This window comes from Lates calcarifer, linkage group LG7_1 (genome assembly GCF_001640805.2).
Source record: "Lates calcarifer isolate ASB-BC8 linkage group LG7_1, TLL_Latcal_v3, whole genome shotgun sequence".
Lineage (NCBI taxonomy): Eukaryota > Metazoa > Chordata > Actinopteri > Centropomidae > Lates > Lates calcarifer.
In genome coordinates this window covers 10173723-10191758 of record NC_066839.1, presented here as the reverse complement: position 1 = coordinate 10191758, position 18036 = coordinate 10173723, and the positions used below count along the sequence as shown (strand labels likewise).

Genomic DNA, 18036 nt, shown 5'->3' with positions numbered 1-18036 from the left:
GTAGGTATTAAGGTGTGTGAGAGTGTGTGTGCGTGTGTCTTACTTACAACACAGTGCTTTCTGTAGTCTGCGGATCTTCATGGCTGTTCGGTACGCTGAGAATCTCACATTGTTCAAGTCCGCTACAGGCGGGGATGGAGAAAGCGAGATGAAAGGTAGGCGGACAAAAAGAAAACGGAGGCAGAAAATCAGAAAACAAAGTGCAACAAAAATCTGCCTACTGGGCAACACAAACAGGACCTCTGTCTTCAGTGAAAGCTGATTTTCTGTTAGTTATTGTCTATGGAGATGACCGAGGGGAAGGTGGGTGTGGGGGGGTAGGTAATGTGGACTGTGTAATTAGGTTAGCAAGTTCTGTCTCAGTGGGGGCTGGTGCTATTTGTTGAGCTGCTGGCCTACAGCAAACGCTCCCAAAGTTTCACAGCTTATTACTTATCCGGCTGCTCATTAAAGAACAGTCATACTGGCCATCCCACAGGGACATAGACATGCATATGTATATTAAGCAAGGAGAGGCAGAGAGGGAAAAGATCTGGGTGCAGTTTTCATCAAGTTAAATGTAAAGAGTAAACTAACTAGACAAGTGAGAAATAGATCTGTGGGATGTAGCTGATCCCTAACGAGAAACCAGCCTTAAAAAGACCAGGGGATAATTTCACCGAATTACAACATGCAAGCTGCAATTTGCAACATGAGATAATTTCCCCTCATGTTAATTATGTGTGTGACAATCATTCGTGAAATGTGGCACTGCCACTATTTATGGCCTGCATGTAAGTGGTGCTCACTTTTCTGAAAAAGACCAGAGAACTGCCATAAAACAGGCATTATTCATTTTCTTAAAGGGTCAGCTGAACCGAACTGCAGAAAACCTTTTTTTTCCTGACTTACTGCCAGTGGTATCTGGCCATGTAGATAGTTTTGAGTTTATTTGCCCAAGTTCTGAAATATCTATCTCTGAATTCTTGCCTTTATCCCAATACAGCAGCAATGAAAGGAATTTCCACTGACAGAATACATTTTAAAAATTCAGCACCAACATCTCTTTTCAGGAACAGCATCCAGTTACTCACGACAACATACAAAACATACAGTGAAAAGTTTTTATTGGAAAGTTTTTACTGCAGAAATGCTATACAAACAGTTGTCAGTGTATTTAGTGTATTATCCATAGTGATATGAACAGAAAATGTTCCTGTTGAATTGTTTTGAAATTCCATTTTTTTAAACACCTGGAGCATCATGAATGAAATTCTCTTCCATTGTACTGTAGTGGTGCCATAAATCTAAGACACGCTTACAGTATCCTTAAACGTGGGCAGATAAAACCAAAGCGAAACATTTGTGAAACCCAACCCATAACAAGATCCTCAGGCTCAGATTTTTGAAAATATAACCTATGAAGCTCGGGACTTGAAGGCACCATTGTGTGTGCTTCTTACCCAGTGATTGGTAGAGCTCTGTCATCTTTGGATGGTCCCAGCAGGTTGTCTGTGTCTGGTGACTGAAAAACCACAACAACAGAGAAAACCATTACATAAAAACACATACACACACACACAAATTGCACATTAACTGACACAAAAACAGAGCAGGAACCACTTATGTCAACACACACACTGAGAAATTGACAAACACTTTCAAGGACTATCACAAAAGAATAAAAAAAAAAACAATGACAGACAAAAGCACTTTAAAAGCTAAGATACACAAAAACATACACTAAAATAACACTGGTAGACACAAAAACATGTCAGAATGACTACACATGAGCTAACACCACTAGTGTCATCATCGTCACTTGATGTGTGCAAACACTGCTGATAGTTTCATTACCAATTCTTCTGATACTGCGCCTAAGTTGGGCACAGAGTCTACAGATTCCTCCACAAATTCACAAATCACAAACAGAAAACACATACACACAGACACAAATATACACATACTGTGACTCCCTCTCATCACCACAGCATCAGTCTTTTCAGAAAACGTGGGGCATAAATATAAGGAGAGAAAGTCTCACCTCCCTGTTTACATTTGTACTTCAGAGCGAAGCCTCACACATATAAAACAATCTGAACAAACTGAATCTACTGAAAACCAACACTACAAAAATAAATAAAATAAAACCTGTGCTAAAACTGATCAAACACTGCTGCCTCCACACAGCAAAGAATCAAACTTTTCTCAAGCTGCAGCTGCCAATCAGTGCATCTGTTTGAGCTCTGCTGGCCGTAATGTGGCTTTGTGTGTATATTTCAAGAAGGCACCTGGCTGTCAGGAGCTGCTCTCAGATCTGTGTGGAATATTTGAGAAGGTTTCTGAAAGGTTTTTTTTGTTTTTGAATGCAGTGGCTCCCCTGTGGTTTCTGCAATGGCTCGCTCTCTGCTGAACAGGCAGCAGGAAGTGAAGTTGTTCGCTGACAGTGAACCGAGGTGGCGAAGTGGACGACCGGAGCCCTGCTCCTCATCCACAGATGTTCATCACTAGTCAGTGGCCTGGTGACCCCGTCACAGCCACACAGGAATCGCTAATGCCTGGACATCCCTGCACTGAGGAGAGGCTTGTGTTTTAATTAAACGGACCGCAAAGAGTTTGCCTGATTTGACAAAGGGTGTTCAGTGAATCAAAGTTAGGGGATTTGATGGTATTTGCTGCACACACATACAAAACTAGAAAAACACTGGCTATCCAGGCCGCAATCAGCCAGCAGCTACCACCCATGAAACATTTTTGTCATTCAAGTGTACCTCACAGACAAAGTAGTACAGTGACGGGTTACACAATCAACCATCAATCATCACAACAAAAATCTGTATCGTATCTATGTACACACACCAACAAGGCAGGCAGCGTTTCCATCAAATAGATTAGACAGCTTGTGCTTATATCCACAGCTCCTGAATGCCATAATGAGGAGGATAGAGTTGTCAGGTTCAACTGTCCTCAACGCTTTCCTCTCATTGCGTTCCCTTTGTAATGCCTGAACAATCTTTTTGTTGTCCTGGAGGAGGGGAAAAAAGCAAACTGATGACACATTTACTACAAAGCTGCTACAGTTTAGATAACGGGGCGGGAAACATTCGTAGGCGAGGGGGAAACACATCAGAGAATATTAAAGAGCAGGGGACAAAAACAGAGATTTTACTGCAGATATTTGAAAGCTTCTCTGAGATGCATACAGCAGTACATCCGCAGTGAACCTGAACAGAGTGCGAGGAATTTAAATTTCAAATCTAAGGCTGCATTCATACCTGTAATTTGGTTTGATTGCTGCTTTTCTCTGGTATGTATCATTGTAAATTGAATATATTTAGGTTTTGGATTGTTGGTTAGACAAAACTAACAATATCAAGTTCTGAAAACTTGGTCACAGGCATTTTACACTGTTTTCCACATTTTATGGACTAAACGATTAACTGAAAAACTAATCAATTTTAGGCCTAATTGCTGAAATAAACATGATACTACTTTAAGATAACCAATAATGATCCCTCACTTTTCACTTTCAGTTTTCTGAAGCATGTGTCTCCTGAGAAGGAAATAACTTCTCATCTTCTCTAAATTCAAAATAAATTAAAAGGAAAACACAGCAATTAAAATAGCTTTTAATCAGAGATGGTGGTTTTCCTGATTTTTCAGGAGGTGGCTGACTGTGAGTGAGAATGTCTGGGGATGAAGCTGCTTGGGTCTTATGCAATGCATGTGACATTTTCCTTCATAAACATCCATTTAATAACATCTAGAGTAAGAATCAACGAATGAAATGGGGTCACAGAGGGGGATTCTGCAGCAGGCAGAAAAGGATGAAATTTATGTAGCCACTGGGGCACCGTGAGAGGGAAAATAACCTTTTACAAGATGTTTTTATGAGATTTCTGTCTGAGTGAGCAACCACAGCAGGCAGTTGAAGCCAACAGAAGTGAGCAGTCTGACCCTCTTAAACTAACAGATCACCATGATAACAATTAGGCTCATCAAAAATAATTGCTATTTCCTTTGACGTTTTCTGTGTAGAACTGCCATTCCTAACCGTTACGGTCCAATGGAAGTTTAAAGTGGGTTTGCTAATTATTCACTTCCTCTCTGCTGCACTACAATTAAGAATAATGACATTTAACCACTACTAGTGACTATGCCTGTCTTTCTGTTGCTCGTACAAAAGGACAAAATATTAAATGTTTCCTCCGGCAAGCAAAAGATCAGATATGTCAATGACAAAGTCCCTCTGGGATACAGCCACCGCAGCCAGGACCACAGGGCAAGGGGTGAATGTATACCATCAAACAGTTGGCTTCAAAGCAGCCAACACTTCTGTGCAACACTTCTCTTTGCTGCTGGGAGTTTGTCACTGTCAAACACTCAGACGCTGCCATGAATAATCATGAGTGTGCAGATGAATGATTACTAGCGTATCTGGATATCCAAAGATGCAGAATTAGTCAAATATCTGAGCGAGAGGAAGATTTAAGGAAGCCTTTTTTTTCCAGTGACAGCAACCTGCCAGACTTCTCACGGAGTGTCTCTGACAGGTGATAAGTGCCTGCATTCACCACCTGACTTCTGTCATTTTCTGGCTTTCACCTCTCCTGCGCTGCCTCTTTTTTTGCTCTTAAAAAAAATTAACCCTTTCTCTCCCAATGTTATTAGTATTCTGCTCTTGAAATACTTTTCAAACTTGGGATTCTTTTAAAAACTTCTTAAATGAGACATCTTGGGGAGGGGATGCACATTGTCCATCCATGTATATAAAGGCTGTCAGCTCTGCTACCTACAGCCAACCACATGATTTCCCAGCACCAAATTCTTCCTGACAAAAACACAGACGGACAGTACAAACCACAAAAGCCTTAGAATGTAGAGGAGACTTTCTCTAATCTTTATAGAGATGCAGTCTCGCTATATTTTCTCACAGAAAGCCCTCAAGACACGCTGAAGTGCCAGAATGGGTGAAATGGGACAGCATGCGAGGCTGCCAGCTTGAGGCTGCTGGCACAGAACTTTTGTGAAGCCATTTGATTTTCCCCCAGTATGTCGCTTGATCTCCTCACTACAGGGGGTGGACAAGGCGCAGTTTTAATCAGGGGCCCTTTGTCAGTCAAGAGAAAAGAGGCAGAGTATGAGAGGAGATTGGGAAAGGAGACGAGGAGGGGTTTGGGGAAATGAATGTGTCAGAGACTGATGCGGGTGTCCCAGGGATGTCACGGCACTGAATGCGACCTGTGATTAGTCGTAGAGATGGATTTAGAGTTCAGTTTTCAAGCTGCAAATTAAGTGGGTTTGCATGCATGTGTATATGTGCTCGGAAGGAGGAGGATTGGAAAGGGCGGCGGGCGTACAGCAAACTATCTTCATTTTAAGATGAAGGAAACACCACACAGTGTGGTAAAAGTTGAAGGAGGATTGATTCTTTTCTTCCTGTTTCTGAGAGGCAATATAAAGTTGATAGAAAACCGCCATGGAGAGAAAAGAAAAAACCCTGGTCCAACCATCCTAGAGGCATCGACAGAACATATGGTGTGTGCTCACAATGAGTCTGTGTGCATATTTGGTTAGTGAGTTTCAGTTTGGTTCCAGTTGGAGCACATACGCATCTTTGGGTACGTGTCAGTGTCTTCTTGCCAGTGTGAGGGTAGTATCTCTATTTGTGTGTCTAAATGACGTTTGTGTGTATTGCTTCGTGTGAATGCCCTTGTGTGCACATGTGTTTTGTTTGTGTGTGTGCGTGGGTGGATGCAGGTTCATTGGCTGGGCACATCTGTGATCACAGGCTGTTGTTGACTCTAAAGTTATAAGCCTGTCCTCTGAGTCGTTGTCTGTCTCTGACTTTCATCTGATTCTCCTGTAGTGCCAAGCTGCAGGCACAAACACAACGCAGGTGTCCCTCCCCCCTCTGTCTTTGTCTAAATCCTATTTTCCTCTATTCCCATCCGTATGAAAATGCTTTACCTTGACCTCCTCCCATGTTAACTCACAATTTTCAATATGATCCAATAAACTGAATTGACTACTTTTAATTGCTGGTTTTAAGATTGATAAAATGTTTTACTAGCTTTCTAGGAGCACTTGAACTAACCACCACCATGCAATTATCCTCAAAAACAGACCCAACAAATTTAACTTTATCTCTATGTCAAGAAAATTTCAAGCCTCTATATATAAATGCTTTGGAAAAGGGTTGCATAAGACTTTTCAGGGATGTTTAACCTATCACCGAGACAAGACTAGACTTGTGAATCTTTGCAGCTGAAGCTTTTTTATGGGTGGTTCTGAGGACAATAGCACAAGCACATTTTTTTTAAAATGGTCATTTGACAATTCAACTGACACAGAGACATTTTAACCCAGGGCAAAGGCAGATAAAATGGGGACAACCCTAAAAAACACCTATTTTATCACCATAAATCACAGCGTTAAGTTGTAACCCAGCAGAAAAGAGAGAAGGAAACAAAGAAAGCAGGACTGACAAATGATAGGTGAAACTGCTATCCAAAAATTCATATACCCACCAGCCAAAAATAGGGATGAATTCAGGATTGGTTAGTCAGCAGTTTACTGACATAGAGTTACGTAAATTCTGGATAATGAGTTCCTCCAAACTTTTCAAACACTGACTTATCCTGAAGAGCAGAGAAGCTGTACTGGTTGCTACCGATACAGAGCTTCTCCTCGCTTGTTTGAATGGAAACCTGCTGCTTGGTCCGATCTGGCAAAAATTAGAATGGGAAGCAACATGTCAAGCTGAAGTTGTTATAGTGACTTTTAGAGCAGTGTGGGGAAACTGTCCTGGGATTCAGCCAGGTATTATCTATTCAAAGGAGGTGCTAATGTTGGACTGAATGAGAAATGTGCAGGTGAACCAGCTTGAATTTTAAAATGTACACCAAGGAGCAAATCAACTGAAAGAATTTCTGAAGTGGGAGTAAAATAAATTATGTATGCTTGAGTAATATACATGAAACAACAGCTACCATTTGTGGGTGATGTATGTGAGAGGTCACTGGAGGTCAGAGCTCCGATGTGAAAAGGTTAAGAAGACTTAGAAACTATTCAATTACCCGCAGAAAAATGTATGAGATTATAGGTTATTTTAGAGTCAACTGGGAACATAAACATAAATCAAAAGCATAAATTCAACTCCACTGGCACCACACTGCCCACATTTGGGTCTACTGTACCTTGAGGAGGACACAGCAGTTAGAAATCTAAAAAAGTAAAAACAGTCTGACTATCTATCTATCTATCTATCTATCTATCTATCTATCTATGTACATAATACAAAAAACTAACCCTACTACACAAAATTCAGCTCACTTTTTTGTTCAGACTTTTCTTTAACCTTTGTTTACTTTAAGTTCTGCATTATTTGACCTCTTCAGGCCTCTTAGAATTATTCAAACGAATAAGCTGAAAGAGAAAAAACAACTTTGATTCAAGGGCTCAAAACACATACAGCCTGGGCTGAAGGAAAACAGACAGACAATGCACTGCATTGTGAGTCACACGAAACACAAACTGGAAACCATTAATATAGGAGATGAAGATAAATACCACAAAAATGAAGGAAGTGCTGTTAGAAACAACAGCATTTTTACAGACAATATCCTGACTGCTCTACCTTGAATGCTTTAGCAGTGTATAACAATCAAACACTGACACATGTGCACACACAAATGCATGCAATTTACAAAGACAGCTATTGAAGCCATTTCTCGCCACTTACTTGATGTAATATGGAACCTTATTCTGAGAAACTGCACGTTGCCAGGGGAGCTGTACAGAAGCTGTGGATGGAGAGCGAGAGAGAAAGAGAGAGAGAGAGAAAGAGAGGCAAAAGTCAAGCAGTCAGAATCAAAATACCATCTTAATAAACATTGCACAATTTTACCATGCAGTATAGTAATCCATTTAGCATTCGGAGCTTGACTTGAAATAATTCTCACATCCAACACTTCCACATTAACACAGTCTAGCTATATAAGGAGGACTCTTACAGTCCATTAAAATTGTGTTTGTGTGTGTGTGTGTGTGTGTGTGTGTGTGTGGTGGTGGTGGAGGGGGGTGTAAGTGGGTATTGTTTTCTCAGATGAAAGAGGGAGGAGAGAGACAATCAGGCATGAAAGGAAACACAAATTTTAAAAAACTGAGAAAAAAAACTGTTGATAGAAGGCATCATGTGGCTTCTGTTAATCTTTCTGGGTATGAAAGAGGACGATAAATACTGATAGATCAAGGAAATCTTAAAAATGACAAGCTGATACAGTGTTAAAACCAGCCAAATATAAGACTCGAGAAGCTCTCAAGAGCAATACGGAGCAGAAATGTTGCTTGATTTATCGCCCTCCCACTTTCCCTCCTCCTTGACACAGCTCTACGCTAAGATAGAGAGATGAAAAGACAGTAAGAGAAAGAGATTAAGCGAGATTGGGAGATATACGAGATGGATAGGGCAAGATAAGAACGCGGTACTTTATTGATCCCTGAGGGAATATTAAGCTACTAGTGTAATGAGAGCGAATGTGTGATGGAGTAGATAGTGTCATAGTGCCAGGAAGATGAAAGAAGAGACAGAGGGGTGTTTTGTCTGGTACTGTTGCTGAGCTCTCAGCAGGACTTACTTAGTAAATGTCTAGTGGTGACACAGCACAGCAGCCGAGCCTACCACCTGCCCTGAATCACACACCGTCCATTTTGCCTCTGTGTCTGACAGCCAGCAAAGCAAATCAGGTGGAGCAGAAAGAACACTAATGGCTGTATGATTATAGAAAATGACAAAAGAGAGAGAGAGAGAGACACACACAGGGAGCGAGAGACTGGCTGCTTTGTTTAATGTTCACACTCCTGCATTTGTCTTTACTCTCTAGCTTTGTGTCTAACTCTCTCTGTTCCTCTCTCTCTGCTAATGACCACTCTAAAGAGGGAGAGAGAGGAGGAAGACAGTGAAGAGCTGTAATTAAGCCTTGCATTATTCAACAGTAAAGTGCCTCGTCTGCAAACTGCGTGAGTATGCGCGTGCACCCACATATCCACACATGATAGTGAGGCCCAATGCTGAAGATGAGAAGATGGGACATGAAAAAAAATTAAGGGATGTGAAACAGTGTAACTGAGTGGAAATTAAAAAAAAAAAAAAAATTAAAAACGAGTCCCCCCAAAATTTTCTATTCCCTACGAGATGATAATTGTACTCTGTACTCACTGGAGAGGAAATGCTGGGAGGAGGGGCCGAAGTCTCGGTGGGCTTCCTGAAGCAGCTTCAGTCTGTCCTCAACCGCCACCTGCACGATGACCAGACAGACAGGAGAGAGGACAGTCAGCCGTGGACCTGAAAGTTGTACTCACAGTGACAGAACGTCACAGTGGCTGGAGCTGGCGTTATGGTTGGGATGAATTCAATTTCAGTGCAATTAAGTTGGAGGTGGATTTGCAGCAAAAACTCCAACTTCAAGGAGTTTTTTTCTTACAATGGTATAAATACATAGTGTATCTTATTTGGTATTAATTTACAGTGCAAGTATCTGCTATGTTATTTACCACCGTGATAATATGAGAAGCTAAAGGTAAATGCAGCTGTATTCAGGCACCCAGAACCCAAACTTTGTTCATCTTCCACTGTTGAGGTAACTGAAGCAGTACAGAACTGATAGAGCGAGAGATGAAGGAGTCAAAAACTGAAGGCAATGACACAAAAATGTTAAAACTATTTATTTTTCCTTTAATGCTCCTTATTATTATTTTTATTACAAAGCTATAAGTAACTTCTTACAGTTATTATGTTAAACTGCAGTGCAGTCACTGAAAGGTGAAACTTCATGCAGCTTTGAGTTATCAGTCACACACACATACATCAACTCCTGCTCTCCAGTGAAAGCTGTGTATTGACCTCTCAGGCAGTGCACCTGTGCCCTACATGGCTGTGGGGTTGCTTTGCTACATCAGTCTGAGTAGCAGGACAGAATTGGCAGTCTCTAATACTAAGACACACACAAACAAACTCACACCTCAGGTATTATGGCAGCCCGATCACAGCTGCCCGCACAGGGAACCAGAAAATAGGCACAGAAAGGGCAATAGCTCGGCCGCTTCCTGGCCACTAATGGCTATTATGGCCATTGTCCCGCTGAGAGGAAGATGGGAGCCGTCTGGATATGAAAACCAAATCATCAAACTACACAGTCAGACCTGGTTTATTAGTGAAGCTGTCGCCTTCCTGCAGGCTGAGAGAAGTAAAAAGGAGCGGACAACAGAGAGACTAAAAGTGTGTAATCCACTGAAACCCTGCCCTACTCTGACTCAGTATTTGAGTTATGGTCATTCTCCAGGCAGAAAGACTATTAGTGGGTGTCTGCACACTACATGGGAAATATCACAAGGCTACAAATTAGCCCAGCCCCCCTTGTTTCACTCTGCGGCAGTGTCACACTTAAAAAGGGATGACTTTAGATTTCTTTCCAAGATTTCTTTTTTTTTTCTCAACACATAACTCCCTTTCCTGCCCACATGCCTTTTTTCTGCCCACATTCCCAGCTCATTTATCTACAGTAACCATGCTGCGTAGCTGCAAACAAGGAACCTTAAGAAGAGGTCCATTAAAAACCTAAGTTTCCATGTCAGTGTCTTTGAAATCAGAGTCTATCTGTGGCTGCTTGATGTCCTTCAACTGGATGCCATCACAGCTGGGCAGAGTGACCTGTATTTAGTTCTCCAAACACAGGATCCCAGAGGCATCACCAGGCAGCCTCGTCAAGTATCTCAAGGTTCAAAGAGTTAGTGACGAAGGAGAAAAAATTTAACATGGCATTTCTCTTCACCTATCTCTGGCTAGATCTATGGACCTGATTTGATTCACACACAATTTCGTATGATTATTCTTTCTGACCAGAGAGAAGGGGAGAAAACCCCACTGATATTTAAACAGCCTGAAGATTAAGTTTAAACCAAGCCTGAGAATACAGGGTAAAAAAGTAAGGAAATTGAACAATTGGCCTTGTTTAATGAAAGGAATGTGACTGATTTATATTTTTACTTTGGTATGCTGTTATGCACCTGCAAACTTAACAGAGAGGATTTCATTCCCTAATTCACAACCAACATCCCCTCTTTTTCTTCTCTTTCCCTCTGATGACTAGTTAAAAAAAAAAAAAAAAAAAAAAGAGAGAGACAGAGACTTTTCCACGACTCCCCCTCTAGGGCTGAGGCACACTCCACTCTGAGAAACACTCAGCAAGTCCCACAGCGGATCAGACCAAGACATTCAAGCACGCAAAGAGCCAAGAATGTGACTGGTGTGCTGTGAGAATAGTGTCCATTGATGTGTAGTGACAAAGTGTCGCGTTGAGCACAGAGCTGTGTTCAAATAAAACAGGTACACAAGTAGAGGGACAACTCTCAGTCCCCTGTGTGTTTGGCTGACACAAAAGTAAAATCAGCATGCACACGGTGAGAGAAACTGAGGGAGACAGAAACAAAGACACACAGAAGAGATAAAAACACACAGGCAGGCAGAGGGAGAACGAGAGAACAGGAAGTAAGAGTATCAACATATACTGAAACGTGGACAAGGAGTTAAACAGGCAGAGGAACAAAAGTGTGTGTGGGAAAGAAAGAAAGAAAGAAAGAAAATCATCTACAGATGATTCAGGAGGATTTAAACTACCTGTAGTAGCTTCCATCTCATGTTGAGCTGGTCCAGTTGTCTGGAGGCGGTGGAGGACAGCTGGATATCCAGTGGAGTCAGCTCTGCAGAAAGCTCATTGACGATTCTTACATCCTGACGTAAAGGAGCGATCTCTTCTCTGAAGGCCTGGACAGAATGTTTTATGTTGTAGTGTGAAAGACTGATATTGTAACTGTATTACGCTTGTAAAATTATAAAAGTCTAACTAATTTCTTACTTATGACATATGTACTTTCAAAAGGAAAAGCATGTCACAAAGAATATCAGTTATCCTGTTTTAAATGCTGTTTATCTTTTTCTTGTTTACTGCGTTGACCTCGCCATCTCTAACCACAGCTGGGATTTGTAGCACTGTAATCTTCTCTCCTGTAGTCATTATAAACTGAATTCCTTAATTTAGTTGCAGTATAATCTATTAACAGACAAATCTGACAAAAGTAGGTTCCCACGTGACATGCATGTTAAGAAAAATAATTGGACACACCACAGGGAGACCTGTGGTGGTGTAACAGGCAGCCATATTAATGCAACAGTTGGCTTTCCTCATGCAACCTGCAAACCATGATTTCATTATTTTCGGTGCCACTGTCTCTCCTCTGTCCTCCATTTCTCCTTTGTCGCTCCTCCGTTCATTGTTTACTGTTTTATTAGGAAATGCTGTCATTTTTGTGCTTGTTAACTAAATGTGTTGCCTGTTTCTGGGCCAGGTCTCCTTGTGAAAAGACCTCCTCAAATTTGATGAGAAGCATTTGCAAACAAACAAGACAGAATCATCAAACTGAGTACATCATCAAATCAAGGGCTGTTTCACAGTGGAAACTGTGTGAGTTTTCACAGCCAAGTCTCACTAACACTCCTAGTATTTGTTGAAGAAGACTGAAGTACACTGAGGCGCAAAGGAGTGGGCTGTCTAACTCCTGACGTGATGTCTTGATGATTGTAGCAATAGCGCAAGCATCACCACCTCTGTCTCTCTGACTTACCACAGTCTTGTCGATGTGGTCCTGCAGAGAGTCGATCAGCAGATCTCCCACGGGCTGCCAGGTGGCTTTGGCCTCCTCTGCCCGAGTCAGCCGCAGGTCGAGCTGGTCCATGGAGCTCTGCAGCTCCTGGAGTCGCTCCAAGGCTCGTTCCACCTGATTGTGCCAGCCGCCCACATGTCCTTTCAAGCGTTCCCACCGCTCCCTCACCTCACCTGTCTGCTTGCGGATTGCCCGGGCCAACCCTCGGGCCTTCTCCTCTGGGGTGAGGTCTGGAGGAAGAGATCGAAGGGAGGAAGAGAGAGAACAGGCAGGTTGAGAGAGAAGTAAGTTTCTTGTTGACAAGACAGTTCAGGCACTTTAATACTCTTTAATATACACTTAGTTTCCATACCACCACACAGATATGCATCTTTATATATAAGTTACAAACGAGAGAAACAAACCTTCCACATATTTCTATTCTTTCACCCACTTGCTTAGTCCTTTTCATTTTCCCAACTGAGGGGAAAAAAGAAGGGCAGAAGATAAGAAAAAAGAAAAAAGGATTTCAATTACAGCGAGGGGGGGGGTGAAGCCAGTCAGGGCATGATGAAAGTGACCAAAAGAAAAAAAAAAGGCCTGGAGAAAGACAGAGGATCTAGGGAATGATGGTGGCAGGAAAGGTGAGAGGATAGGATAATTGTGACATATTGGAGGATGCAGACAAAAAGGAGAGAAAGGAGTCGGCAGATGAGAAAACGGCTCTCCAGCCGCCCATTTTAACTACAAAGAAAGATGAGCAGCTTTTATGAGTTTTTAAGGTCTCATCTCCAGGGTAATGACTGAATTACCATCTTCACCTGTTGCCCCTCTGCAGTGCATCTTTTTTTTCTCACTTCTCTCTCTCTCTCACACACACACAGACATCTGTGAGACTTATAGTAGGTAGTACCTTGTGCAGATGTACAGTGTGATGATGGTGTTTGTGTTTTGTAATGAAGTGTGTGAAGTACAAACAAAAGAATACAAATCTATTTAGTGGCATTGAGACAAAAGGAGAGTGTAGGAATGTAGGACAATTAAAATTGTCCTCACAACACACAGTGTCACTCCGAGAAATCCCATCTCCTCTGATGAAACAACAAGCGCAGCTTCTGATCTTAAATTAGCTTTTTATCTATTTATACAATGAGGCGACGCTTTGATATCCGTATCAAAGATCACAGACAACGGGCCTATCGGTCTGCGCTCTGAAGTCTCGCCACACCCCTACACAGCCCCTTGGGTTGGTTTAATTATTTACACAGTAGGGCTTTAGTTTGAAGGGGATTGTGCTGACTTAACCAAGATTTCCCTGCCGCATCCAACAGAGACAGGGAGGAAGTGCTGAATGAGTGGTTGCATATTTGATTCATGGGTGCTCTGTTATAGTATATTGATATCACCACCAGGTCAGATTTTAGTGTATAGTGTTTCAAGGGCACTTAACTTGAAAACTGAGCCAAATAAGTTCTCACTGTCAGTTTGAAGGCAGCCAGACTAGGTTTGCTGTGTCTAAGTGCTTTGTGGTACACAATGTACTGAATGAGAGCCTAAAAACTGGATAAAAAGGAGCATTATTGTGACTTAGGGGTCTAAGACAGTGAACATGTAATCCAATGTCCCTCTGGTTTAAGTCTAGCCAAGAACCTTTGATGCGTGTCACCACCCTCTTTCACTCTTCTTTTCCTCCAAATTCTGTTTGTTAAATTTATCCTCTGTATAGTTCCTTAAAAAAATCCTCAAAATGGAACTAAGAGCAGGTCCAGGAGAGAGGAGCAAATGGAGGTGGTGTTGACATGAATGCTAATACCGAGGTAAATGCAGCCAACTCTCACTAAAATGAGAGGAAAGACAACAAAGAAAAGTTTTGTTGCAGTCTGTAGTGATTTTACATCACTGATGTTCAAATTCAAATTCAAGTTTATGAACAAAAACCACATTTGCCCTGTCTACTATGTTTTGCATTACAGTACACTAATATTGTGGTCATTAATAATTGCCTCAATTATTAAAATCCTATTAACCACTACAACATTACTTGTGTATATCCCATCAGCGCCATGTTTCCCTGCAAAATTTACAGTGGCAAACAGCGTGACCTGAGTAAATCCATCCATCTCTACTGTTCGCAAGATCCTCCCGTGAAAACATATGCAAGGACTGAGACGCACAATGCAGACACTCGCACATATGCAAACTGTGGCTCCAGCTTTCTGCGACTGTGAAAGTAAAAGTTTAAGGGACTCCTCACTGTTAGGACTCCCCACCAGTCAGTACAAAAGATGAAGCTCAATGGATAAGTTGCAAAAACTGCTCTAAGACTATATATATAGTAGCAAATTCAGCTGCCTTTGACTTTTTACTGGAAGACTTACTGTACTACTGTATGATCAGACCACCTGAGGCTTAATATGAGTTCTTGTTTTAGTAGAAACTGCTATGATAAGGACGCAGAACAAGCATGAGAAGTGGTTAATAAGGACTTAAGGTGGTAATGCAATGATAGCTTTAGTAACATTTCTTGTTTCAAATTAGATTTCTAGACCTCAGCGATTAATTCAGAGACATTAAGCTATATCACAGTGTGATGAAAGCTGAGCTGCTCTCTGATGCAAAATGATGATGTTCACTTTCTTTTCTAATGGTTGGTATAAATATGTAAATGGTTTTTAAGGAGAGTGCAAACGTACCGGTCTTTGGCTGCAGGTTCTTGCGTGGCTCCCCGGGACCCTCGATCGGCTGGTCAGCAAGAAACATCCTGGCCTGGTCCAACGTGCTGATCACCAAGTGCTCTCGCTCCTTCAGTTCTGACCGTAGCGCCTGCGGGGAGAAAGACAGAGCAGCGGGTTAACGGAGCTCCAGTGTGTAATACATGACATCACAAATTTCTCACTTGGAAAGCAGTTCATTAGAATTAAATTTAACTCTGTGATCGTTCTAATAGATCCATGTGGAAAAGACAGTAAAGATTTTCCAATGACTTTAAAACAGAACTATCTCTATGAGAAAGAGAGTGCATTTGTAAGCGGAGAATATTTTCAACAGAGAATTTAAGAAAGGGATAATTAATGCATTTCCTCTGCAGGTATGTGCATGTCTGACACATGTCTCCTGTTCTTGTCTGCACCAGCAAACTCCAAATGAACCTGGAGTATTTTAAAGAGGGTGTTGTATCCAGATTGCTGCTCCCCCCACAGAAATATCTACTAATCAAGCAGTTCTGCTTAAATTAGCTCTGACTTCCATTATGTTACAAAAGACAGTTATTACTAACTCACACTCAGGCAGGCACATGCACACATACAACCAGAAAACAACTGCATATGTTTACGTTCAGCTTATGGAGGAGAACACTCTCAACGGCTAATTAGGTGATTGCTGCATAACAGAACATTTTCCCTGCCTGGTCTTCCCTTATTAAGAGGAAAAACTAGAGGTGAGAGGGAGAGGGGGAGAGGGAGAGAGAGCAGCTATGTTAGGAGTGTCAGCGGGAGTGAGAGATCTGAGAACAGGGCGCTGACTGAAAGTGAGAATACGAGGTCAAACCGGGCATTTCCTTGGGGTCGTTGTGAAATTAGCTGAGCGATCCGTGGAATAAAGTGAGTAGCTGGGCGCTACAACCCTGCAGGAATTATCATTACACAGCCAGCTAGCAAATATTGCATATCCTGCTCATCCTCTTAGATACACATACATCCTATAAATGCCATACATACATACATACACACACACACACACACACACCAGGTCCTGCACAGAAAAATAGATGCTAAAAGTTCACAAAGCAATTTGACTCGTCTTACCCTCATGTCAACTAGTGAGGCCTGCCACAGCTCACAGCAGGCAATATGACTAGATATAGGGAGTGAGCATGGCATGTAACTGTATAATTATTCTTGTTTTAATATTAGTGTGACCCCAGGGGACTCCATTGCCTATCGGAGTGTGTGATTGCTTTGTGAGGAGGCAATGTAGTTTAAGGCGCTGTGACGCAAGTTGATTAGATGGGATGACTCACTTTGATAAAGTCTCACACTTATCAGACTTATCAAACAGACGAGCTTGGCAAAAATGAGATGCCAAAAATTCTGTTTTTTCAGCTGCGTTCATGACACTGACTGACTGAGCGGCAGATGACAACATGCTGGTTTCAGCGCGATCGTATATACAGTGCTATTTGAAGAGGTAAGAAGGGAGAGGAAAGAGCAGCGGAGGAGGAGGATGGGAAGGAACAGTCAGCTCACAGGCCTTGAGATGCACACACCATTTTTTGTTCTAGTTTCAAAATAAAAAAAAAGCTCATTTCTGGGTGTAAGTTCCTGGAAAAGTTAGGTTTAGAGCAATGCAATGACAATTTCACACAGCCTCCTGCAGACAACCAGCAAAATAGAGCATCCTGCTGAACACAAATTAAATCACCCCTGCTAATAAATGGTTTGCTCCGTTCCAATGATTTCCTTCCAGCTCACATGGAGGAAACATAATAGGCAGGTAGCTCAGAGAGGGGACCTTGAGAGATAGAAACTAAATGAGAGGTGATTGAGGGAAAAAAAGAGGTATGTGTGGAGAGCAGAGATAAGAACGGGGGGGGGGGACTAAGCTGTGAAGACAACTACCAGTAAAAACCAAACTTCTCAGTTTTTCATGGTTAATGTTTTATATTCAGGTTTATTGGTGGCTTAAATTAGGCTTTAGAGGGCACTGAATTGAGTGTGAAGAGGTTGTTTATTCACAAATATTGTTTGCATATTGCTATAGTTTAGCAAGTAAAATATTCTCATATCAGTTTTGTGACGTCATAATAAAATTCTTTCCTGCAAACAACAGATAGGCAGCTCAGTGTGAGCACAAACAACATCCATGGTGGAGGCATCCTGGGTCAGATAAATCAGAGATGCCTGATTACAACTACATGTAAAGGGAACTAGTATTTACAACACCAAACCAGCAGCCTGTCTACTCTGCATTATGCTTTTCCTACATTAATAGAGCATTGTTTTAGCTGTATGAAAATCACTGATGACAAGGAAGCAAACTCCATCTACGGATGAAGACCAAGAGATGTGGGTTACAGCTCTAGAAAAAAACTTGTAAGTAGATTTTAAAGTTAAAACTGTTCTGTCAAAAATAGACACATATCACAGTAACAGCAGCTGTTATCAGCTGATTTCTGATCACAAGTCAGCAGACTGGAATGAAGACTAGTTTCAGCTGACCTACTTAATGGTGAATACTCAAACTGCTGCTCCTGCCTATATCTTTCTTTCTTTCTTTCCACTTTCGAATCTGTTCTCTATGTAACACTGGTGATTTATACAATTTTCTGAATGTTGCTTTAAGCTTGGTTGATAATTC

At 41.7% G+C, this 18036-nt stretch overlaps 1 protein-coding gene across 1 annotated transcript in view; it reads right to left on the bottom strand.

Moving 5' to 3' along the window:
* LOC108880895 (dystrophin-like) overlaps positions 1 to 18036 on the bottom strand; it is a 169394-nt gene that overhangs the window by 40547 nt on the left and 110811 nt on the right. The window contains 7 exon segments of the mRNA XM_018672611.2: positions 48 to 122; positions 1443 to 1504; positions 7724 to 7784; positions 9200 to 9278; positions 11657 to 11803; positions 12661 to 12929; positions 15372 to 15501. Of these exon segments, the coding sequence (XP_018528127.1) occupies positions 48 to 122; positions 1443 to 1504; positions 7724 to 7784; positions 9200 to 9278; positions 11657 to 11803; positions 12661 to 12929; positions 15372 to 15501 (823 nt within the window).